The sequence below is a fragment of the Gracilinanus agilis genome, chromosome 1 (assembly GCF_016433145.1).
Source record: "Gracilinanus agilis isolate LMUSP501 chromosome 1, AgileGrace, whole genome shotgun sequence".
Lineage (NCBI taxonomy): Eukaryota > Metazoa > Chordata > Mammalia > Didelphimorphia > Didelphidae > Gracilinanus > Gracilinanus agilis.
The window spans coordinates 13,995,612-14,005,353 of NC_058130.1; the positions used below are offsets into that span (position 1 = coordinate 13,995,612).

At 61.1% G+C, this 9,742-nt stretch overlaps 1 protein-coding gene across 2 annotated transcripts in view; it reads left to right on the forward strand.

The window, feature by feature from the left end:
* The window catches only part of XIRP1 (xin actin binding repeat containing 1), a 15,740-nt gene extending 6,386 nt beyond the window's left edge, over positions 1-9,354 (forward strand). The window contains exons 1-3 of one of the 2 annotated variants that reach the window (XM_044656953.1): positions 1,821-1,949; positions 2,286-6,441; positions 6,854-6,938. In XM_044656953.1, coding sequence (XP_044512888.1) covers positions 1,930-1,949; positions 2,286-6,441; positions 6,854-6,862 — 4,185 coding nt within the window. In that variant the 5' untranslated portion in view covers positions 1,821-1,929 and the 3' untranslated portion in view covers positions 6,863-6,938. Of the gene's footprint in view, positions 1-1,820; positions 1,950-2,285 lie in introns of those variants that run through there. The other variant, XM_044656875.1, reaches the window with a different exon arrangement.
* Positions 9,355-9,742: the final 388 nt, after the last annotated feature.

Genomic DNA, 9,742 nt, shown 5'->3' on the forward strand with positions numbered 1-9,742 from the left:
GAAGAAGAAGAGGAGGAGGATGAGGAGGAGTAAAAGAAGGAGGAGGAGGAAGAGGAGGAGGAGGAGGAGGAGAGACTCAAGGCCAGGATGGGTCACTGCCCTCATTCCAAAAGGTTCCTGAAGGATCACTAGTCTTACGTGACCAGAAAGCAAATGAAGAGCCAAGGGGAATGCTCTAGCACTCTGGGCTCTTGGGAGTCTTTTCTGAAAAAGAAACAAGGAGCTAGAAAGTAAGGCTGGAGGGCAGGCAATAGGACGGGGCTTTGCCCTAAAGGGTCGAAATTCTGAGACCACTAAGAGTAGGAAGAGGTTCCACCCTCTGTGGTCGCCATCTCGCTCTACCCCACCCCTCCAAAGGGCTCTGCCCTGGCACTCCCCCCCCGGGCATTGTGCCAAGGTCTAAGGTGTCTCCTGGAGGTCTTTCTCCTTGTGTCTGACTTTGCCTTAGAGAGCTGACGGCAGGAGTGAGCCTGCCATTCGCCCCCAGAATGGACAGTAAGTTGAGTGGGAATCGCCCTGCTGCCCCTGACCCTGCGGTAGGCGAATGGATGTCCAGAGCAGACCAGCCTAGTACCCCACGCTCAGCAATGCCTCCAGACCAGAGATGAGAGGAGCCAGCTGAGCCTGAGGCAAGGGCTGGGGGTGAATGGAGGAGACAGGTGGTGGGAGGACTCGCCTTCACCTCTTGTGACCTGGGCTGTTGTCTGTCTATCATTTACTCCCATCCACCACGGAGGCCACGGGCAGCTTACAAGGTGGCCTAGCTGGGGCTGCCCCCTCGCCTTCTTCTGACTCTTCCATCTACTGTAACATTGGGGCGATGGGGAGCTAGTATGGAATATCCCCGTCAGGGAAAGGAGGCCCCATTCTGATGGGACACCTTCAGCCAGTGCCACCCAAGGGAGCAGCATTCCTCAGCCAAGGGCCAGGGTGAGACAGGAGCCTGGCAGCTGGGCTCTCGGGGCTATATTTAGGGGCCAAGAGAAGGTCTGCGCGGATGGGGGAAGGTGACGTGCCTCTCATTCTTTCCCAGGAAGCTCTGGCTGCTGTCTTCCCACTTGTCACCCAGAATGGGGGGGTGGGGAGACGTCCAGGCTGGAGAGTTGGGTCAGGCTTTTCGGAAATGCTGAGGATCTCCCTGGGAAGGCTTTAATGGCATCTCCAGCTAGATGGAATGATTGTCATGTCATCTGGGAGGAGAAGCATTCGAAGAATGTCATTATCCACAGAGGTTCCTTCTTGGGAGGGTGGCTTTAGACGCGGAAGCGACTTTAAGAGCTCTCTCATGTTACAAGCAAGGAAACTGAGGCCAGTGAGATAAGATAACTGAGATTATTAGAGGCTCCTACAAAGAGAGCTAGAAGAAATGTCAAGGCATCAGTGTCAGGGAGAGCCAGGCCTAGAGAAGGGAGGTCCTGGGTTCATATCTGACCTCAGCTACATCCTGGCCATGTGACCTTGGGCCGGTCACTTAACTCACTGCCTAGTCCTTACTGCTCTTCTTTGGAACCAATACACAAAAATGATTCTAAGAGAGAAGGTAAAGAGTTAAAGAGATCCATTAAAGTCCAGCTTCCTCAGTTACAGATGAGGAAATGAAAGTCAGGGAGGTGCTCGCAGATCACACAACTAACTGGAGGGAAGATGAATGAGAGGTTGGGAGGGGTCCTTGAGGAGAGGAGAAGGATGCCTTGGACAATCAGACAGAGACAGAGAGACAGACAGAGACAGACACAGATACAGAGAGAGACAGAGAGACAAATAGAGAGAGATAGACAGAAACAGAGAGAAAGAGACAGAGAGAGACAGAGAGACAGAAACAGAGACCGACAGACAGACATAGACAGAGACAGAGAGACAGAGACAGAGAGAGACACCTGTTTATACTCATACTCACCTTTCTTTCAACAGCGTCTGAGAGAGAATCGCATGATCCCAGAGCCAGCGAGGTAGGACTTCCTGACCATGTGTGGTGTGGTATGTGCTGGGGCAGATGTAGCCCTTGGCAGAAGCCAGGGGACTCCAAGCAGAGGGTCTGAGGCTAGGGTGAAGGGCTGGTCCTGCCCAGCCAAGGAGGAGGCCAAAGCCTTCAGCTTGGTGGCCCTGAACGCCATTAGCTAGAAAGCTCTCAGAGACACAGCTGGCGGGGGCAGGCCCGGATCGGGCTTCGTCTCTCTTAACCCGGGTACCCGGCATGGCAGTCCTAACCGTGTGTGGTGTCTTCACTAACCAGCCTCCCTTTGTCCAGCCTGTGGCCTCACCTGTCTTCCTTATCCCCCCAAAAGGATGGCTGACAGCAAGGTCCAGGAGGCCTCGGTGGTGGCCTGCCCCAAGCCTGGGGAAGACGCGCTGCCACTGCCGCCGCCGCCTGTCCAGGACGAGCTGCCCCCACCGCCCCCCAAGGAAGCCTTCTCCAAGTTCTACCAGCAGCGCCAGGCCAACGAGCTCCGGAGGCTCTACCGCCACATCCACCCCGAGCTCCGGAAGAACCTGGAGGAAGCCGTGGCCAGGGACTTGGCGGAGGTCCTGGAGACGGAGGAGCCCACGGAGGGCGACGTCCAGTCCATGCGCTGGATCTTTGAGAACTGGAGTCTGGACGCCATCGGGGAGCACCAGCTTGGGCAGAGGCTGGTGGAGGGCGAGGCGGTGCCTGGCGGGGACGTGCGGGCCACATCTAGGAAGTTCGAGGAGGGCTCCTTTTCTCCCAAGGACCCGTCGCCAGCCAAGCCGGGGCCTCTCCAAGGGGATGTTCGGACAGCCCGGTGGCTATTTGAGACTCAGCCCATGGACACGCTGACTGGTGAGACGGACATACAGAAAGCCGTGCTGCGAGAACCCCCGCCTGCGGGAGACGTCCGGGGCACCAGGACCCTCTTTGAGACAAGGCCACTGGACAGCCTGGGCAGCCGAGCCTCTGTGCAGGAGCAGAGCCCCCTGCAGCTGCGCTCAGAGATCCAAGAACTGAAGGGAGACGTCAAGAAGACGGTGAAGCTGTTCCAGACAGAGCCCCTGTGCGCCATCCAGGACGCCGAGGGCGGCATCCACGAGGTCAAGGCCGCATGCCGGGAGGAGATACAGAGCAACGCGGTGAGGACAGCCCGGTGGCTCTTTGAGACACGGCCCCTGGATGCCATCCATCGGGACCCGAGCCAAGTGCGCGTGATCCGAGGAATCTCCCTGGAGGAGGCGGCTCGCCCTGACATCAGCAACACCCGCTGGCTCTTCGAGACGCAGCCGTTAGATGCCATCCGAGAAGTCACCATTGACGAGAAAGACTTCCAGCCTTCCCCGGACCTCGTTCCCCCCGGCCCGGACGTCCAGCAGCAGCGGATGCTCTTTGAGACCCGGGCCCTGGACACCCTGAAGGGGGAGGAGGCCACTGAAGAGGACGCCCCGGCCAAGGAGGAGGTGCTGGGAGGGGACGTCCGCTCGACGCTGTGGCTCTTTGAGACCCAGGCCCTGGGGGCTCCCAGCAGCGATGTCCAAGTAGGGCGGCTGCAGCAAGTCGGGCAAGGAGAGAGCGAGAAAGGGGACGCCAAGCCGGAGACATGCGCCACCATCAGTGCCTCCGAGGTGGCTGGGGACAAGGGCGGGAAGGGAGACGTGAAGGCTTTCAAGAGACTCTTTGAGACCCTTCCCCTGGACAGCATCGGGCAGGAGAAGTCCCTGGGCTCTGCGGACCAGGATAAGCTGAAGGGGGTGGTGCCTGCCGGACAGGTCCAAGCCAATCAGGCCCTGTTTGAAGAATGGCCGCTGTACGCCATTCAGGATGGCCAAGGCGGCCTCCACGCTCTCACGTCGGTCAGCAGGGAACAGGTGGTTGGCGGTGACGTTCAGGGCTCCAGGTGGATGTTCGAGACGCAGCCCCTGGACCAGCTGGGCCAGGATCCGGGGAAGGTGGATGTGATCCGCGGTGTCACCCGCCAGGAAGTGATGGCCGGGGACGTGAGCAGCGCCCGCTGGCTTTTTGAGACGCAGCCCCTGGAGGTCATCCACCAGCAGAAGAAGGAGCGAGAGGAGAAGGAGAAGGAGCCCCCCGCGGCGGTGGACCCGAGGCGTACCGTCCAGACCGTTCGCTGGCTTTTCGAGACGCAGCCCATCCACGCTTTGGCCCAGGAGCCAAGGCCGGAGGTCCCAGGCTCCAGTCCTCAGGCCAATGTCCGGTCCTGCACATGGCTGTTTGACACGCAGCCCCCAGAGGGCCCCGAGAGCCCCAGAGAGCAGCACCTACAGGTCAGACAGACCTCCCTCCCCTCCAGAGACCCCCAGATGGAAGCTCACATCTTCGACACGGAGCCCTTGCTCCCCGCTCCCAGCTCTGGGGGGAAGGACCCCATCCATTACTGTAGCCGGGTAGAGATTCCGGTTGGTCAGGTCTCACGAAGGAAAGAGGCCTTTGAGGCCCCAGCTGGGGCGGGGGGCCAGAAAGAGCAGCAGGGCCCCCCTGAGCCAGTGAGGGAAGGCTCAGTCCGCAAGTTCACCTGGCTCTTTGAGAACTGCCCCATGGACTGCCTAGAAAAGGCAGCCATGGAGGGCATCCAGGAGATGCCCCCCGACAAAGACGCTGCCTCCACCGCCCAGGCAGGCAAGAGGTTTGTCTTTGAGACCCTTTCCCTGGGGGACCTCCCGGACGATGTGGACGAGACAGAGCTGTGGAGAATTGAGAGGAAAGCCCCGGCCGAGGGTCCCGGCTCCTCCCAGACCCTCCGCTTCGAGAGCCAGCCACTGTACGTGCTGCCGGACCGCCAGGGCCAGCTCCACGAAGTCACGGCCGTGAAGAAGGAGGAAGTGCAGAAGGCAGATGCCCGGGGTGCCCGCTGGGTCTTTGAGACGAGGCCCTTAACCCAGCAGCCGGGAGCCGCAGAGGAGATCTTCGTCATCCGAGCTGTGACCCAGGAGGACATCTGTCAGGGCGAGCTCAAGGCGGCCCGCTGGAAGTTTGAGACGGAGCCCCTGGAGCTGGGAACGAGCCCGAGGAAGGCCAAGGGGGCCGGTGGGGCACCTCGGTACCTGCGCACTGTGAGCTTGAGCGACGTGCGCCAGGGGGACGTCCGCACCTCCACATGGCTCTTTGAGAACCGGCCCTTGGACTCCCTGAAGGGTGGCCAGGCTGAAGAGAATGGGGAGGCCCCCTGCGTGGGGGCCCCAGCCCAGGCGGTCAGGAGACAAGACAGCTGCCGAGGAGACGTCAAGCGCTGCACGTGGCTCTTTGAGACGCAGCCCCTGGACCAGCTCCAGGACCCCCAGGAAGAGGTGCCCAGGGAGAAGCCGCCGCAGGCTGACGTCAAGAGCACCACGTGGCTTTTTGAGAGCACCCCCCTAGACCAGCTCCATGAGCCTGCCCCCCAGGAGGAGCGGCCCCTCGAGCAAGTGCCCCAGGCCAACGTGAAGGGCACCACCCGCCTGTTTGAGAGCAAGCCCCTGGACCACTTGAATCCCCGGCCCGATGGAGAGCCAGAGCCCAGAGAGACGGCAGCGGAGGAGACCCTGAGGATGCTGGGCAGCAGCCCTGGCCTCCTGCAAAGAGGGGGCATCCTCATCGAAGCCCACGGGGCCCGCACTGTCCGAATGGCCAAATACCAGCTGCCCGGCCCCGGCAAGGAGCAGCCCCAGGTGCAAAAGGAGGAGGTGGTCCTGGGCCAGCTGCCCAGAATTCTCTCCCGCGTGATGCGAGGGCCCGACGTGGCCCCACAGGGGCTTCTGGTGCAGGAGGACGAGGCCGGTCTCTTTAAGCTGGAGCCCCTGGAGCTCTCGGCCCTAGTAGACGACTGCGGACACAAGGTCTGGGACCTGCTGGCCCAGAGCAATGCTGGAGCTAGAACTGGGCTGGTGATCCAAGAGACCGAGCAGCACTTGGTAAAGCTGGTTGTCTACTCGATCCGGCTCCGGCTGGGGACTCGGGCAGCAGAGAAGGGCAACGTCCAGCTCTTGGCTAGCTGTATCGAGAAGGGGGACCTGGATTCCCTAAAGAACTTGCAGTGGGAGCCACCATCTGAGAACAGCAGCCCAGCTGAGGGGGCGGCCACCCCAAGTCCAATCCCCCCAATGGTGTCTTCTGTGAATAAGGTCATCCACGTGGCCTTGCCAGACGGTGGCATAGGGTGTCCGAGTGGCACGATGCTCGCTTCCACCAGCCTCCTGACCAAGGTCCCCCCAGGGCCACAGGGCCAGCTGAAGCAGGAAGGGCTGTGGGAGACCCCAGGGATTCTCGGAGACCCCAAGGGGGGCCCAGACCCCGACCTCCAGGTGGCCATGCAGAACCTCCGTCTAGCCACTGCTGAAGCCCAGAGCCTCCAACACCAAGTGCAAAGCAAACACAAGCCAAAGGGAGCCCCCATAGCCCAGGAGTCCATCCAGAATGGCCAGACGCTGCAGCCCGCCCCCAGGATCTCCAGGGTGGTGATGCCTGACATCCAAGTGACCGCCGTGGCCCGCAGCAAGGTCAGTGCTAGTCAGGAAGCTCCGACAGAAGGGTCGCCCAGGGGGAGGGTGCCCATTCAGGACGGCATCTACACAGCCAAGCCTGTGAGGACCTTCATGCCCTCCTCGGGGGCCTCACCTTCTAAGGGGGAGCTGGAAGCCATGCCCCAGCCAGGGCCTTTCCTGCTGAGGGCCCCCACCCCCCCGAGAGCTGGGGGCCCCGAGGCAAGCCCAGGACCGGGGAGGGAGGGGACCAGGGGCTGTGTCCAGGCCGCCCTGGAATCTCTGGGAAAGGCCAATGTGAACATATGCAAAGGAGATATCAGAGCAGCTCTCATTTACCAGGATGCAGCCCGCAGGGTCTCAGCCCCCAGCCCGAGCCAAGCTGCTGGCCCCAGCCGGCAGGCCCTTAATGACTCTCCTCCTCCCCCAGCTGCTGTAACTGGACCTGAGCTACCACCCCTAGCTGGCCCCGAAGACAACACTCTTTCCTGTTCCGCAACCCCTCAGAAACCCTATGCTGGCCTCCTTGGGCCCGCCTCTGGCCAGAGACCCCCAGGGAGAACAGAGGCCGAGCTCCCCAGACAGGAGACATCAGTGACGGCCACCAGGAAGAAGCCCGCTCTGCCCCCCAAACCTGCCCACCTTGGAGGTCCAGTCCAGATCATGCCCCCTCAGCTGTCCCCTAAGCATCCAGCCCTGCCCACTAGCCCAGTGGGCACCAGCGCTCCAGAGGAGGTCCAGGCCCCGACCCCACCACCCCAGACAAGTGGACACCTCAATGGGAGGCAGCCCCCCAGCCCGCTCACCTCTGCCTCCAAGACCTCAGAGAGGCAGGCTGTGGTCAGCAGTGTCCAGGCCATGAACTCCCAGAGGCCTCCATGCCCCTCAGCTATGCCCAAGGATGACCCTGCCCCACTACAGGGGCCAAGGGGGCTACCCAGACAGGAGCCCACGCCAGAGCCCGAGGCCAAAGAGATCCCCCAAGGACATGTGCAGGGAGCCAAGGAGATCTTTGAGAACCTAAAGAAGCAGCAAGAACTGCAGGCCATCCTGAGCCAGGTGAAAGCCATAGAGGAAGAGGCTGTGCGTGGGGTGGATGTGAAGGCCCTTCAGAGCCTCTTTGAGGCTGTCCCTGAGTGGGTGGGGAAAAGGGCCCAGGAGGCTCCCGGGGAGGCTTGTCCTGGGGGAGCCTCGACTCCTGGGCCCAAGGAGGTGTCCTCACTGGAGCTGGCCTTTGGAGACCTGGCCCGGGCCAGTGCCGAGGTGGCCTGCCTGAAGGAGCAGACCCTGGCCCGGCTGCTGGACATCGAGAAGGCCATTCGTAAGGCCCTCAGCTCTGTGTCCAGCCTCAAGCCAGAGTCGGACATCAGGGGGCTCTCTGGCCTCCTCCAGGAGTCCCTGGGAGATGGGCCTTCAACCCCAGCTCCTAAGGAAAGCAGCATTGCCAAGGTCGGCATCAAATCCAGTAGCAAAGTCAGATCAGACCAGACGGGGCCAGAGGGCAGGCAGCAAGCTGAGGCCAAGCTCCAGGATCCCATCAAGGGGGAACATCAACCATCGGCAAAGGCCCAGCCCAGAGGACTGTCAGAGAACCTGAGAACAGAGTTAGGCCTCCCCAGAGTCCTGCCATCCCGGGTGAATTCTCCCTCCTCTCCATCCTTCATCTCCATCGAGTCAGCAGCCAGGAAGCCAACGGAGTCTCCCAGCCCTGGGGACAGCCCAGACATCTCCCACCTGTCTCGGGACAGCACCCCCCCTTTGCCCCAGAGGCACCTGGAATTGGCCGATGAACCCCTAGACGGCGTCACGGCAGATCGAGGTCTCAGGGAGGCGAGGCAGGGCCTCGGTCCATCAGAGCCCAGCCCTGCGGCCAGTCCCCTGTTCCCCAGGAGGCAGAAAAGTGTCCTAGAGCTGCAGACGGGCCCGCGGGGCTCCCAGTTGTACGGAACGACTAGGACAGTAACGGAGCAATATGAGGAAGTGGACCCATTTGGGAACAAGATCATCACATCTTCCACCACCGTCACCAAGCAGGCGGATGGCCCTGCGGGCAGGGGCCATGGCTATGAGGTGAGCACCTCCCCGCTGCTCCGCCGGTACCTGCAGAACACGTCCAGGGCCAACGGGACCCTGCAGGAAGCCGGCATGGTGTGTGTGACCTTCGGCAACTCTCGGTCCGCCGCCAAGTGAAGAGATCGGCAGCCCACCCCAGCAAGGTGCCTCGATCGTGCCACGGTCCCCAGCGCCCACCTCCCCAGGGACTGGCATCAGCGTCCGAGATGGGGAGAGGCCGAAGGCCAGAGAGAAAAGTTCGTTTTTGTGTGCTACTTGGTATCCTCTTTTCCCTTCTTTCCAGTCTCTTTAACTCTGCTAGATGGCAGGAGGAGAAGGATGACCTTTTTTTGCTGTGGTGGGAGAGGTCAGGAAGGCCGCGTGGGGGGCTCTGCGGGCTGAGACTCTCCCTCTGGACACGCACATCCTTGCCGACAGTCACAAATCCAGTATTCCTGGGGACACACACAGACCCATGAAGATATCAAGAGCAGATTGTGTGAATGCATCCCATGAACCTACCCAAATGTCCACGCAGTCCTGGGCGCACGCAACCTCGGAGGGGTCCCCCAACACACCCTTGCCTCGATGTCCTCTCTTTTTCCTCTGCATTTCCCTCTCGGAGGGAAGGCCCCACTTAACTCCAAGGTCCTAGAGGTCCTCCTTCCCCCAGGAAAAGGGAGTGAGAGGAACGGGAACCCTCCTCAGCTTGGACCTGCCTGCTCTGGGGTCCGGCCCGGTCTGGCTCTCTCTTCAGGCTCCAGGAGGCACGTAGATGGTGCCCTGACCATCGGGCCAGTCTTCCCCAGCCCCGAATCCTCCAAATCCTCTCCCCACAATGCTGTTTTCTAACTCTTTATAAACACGTTTTGTACATCACGTCCTGGACTTTTGGTACTTGGGTGTAGCGTCTCCATCTCCACCAGCAAGTAGGTTCCCCTGGGGGTGGGAGTGGAAGGAGGCGCCTCTGCGTGGTTTGGCTGTGGATGGGTTGGGGTTCCTGAGCAGAGGTGCGGGCTCACCACTGACGTCACCACGTCCACCATCTCTGACTCGCGGAGCTGGACGGGCCCTCAGGGGCTGACCCAGAGCCCCTTCTCCCCAATAGCCATTCTGCCTTTGCTTCAAGCTCTCCAGTGAGGGTAACCCACTACCCGCTGCAGCAGCTTCCCGATTCTGCCTTGCTGTAACTCTGATTGTCCCAACCTTAAGCTAAAATTGGCTTCCCCAAATCACCTCCTACCCATTGCCTTCTGGGTCTAAGCTG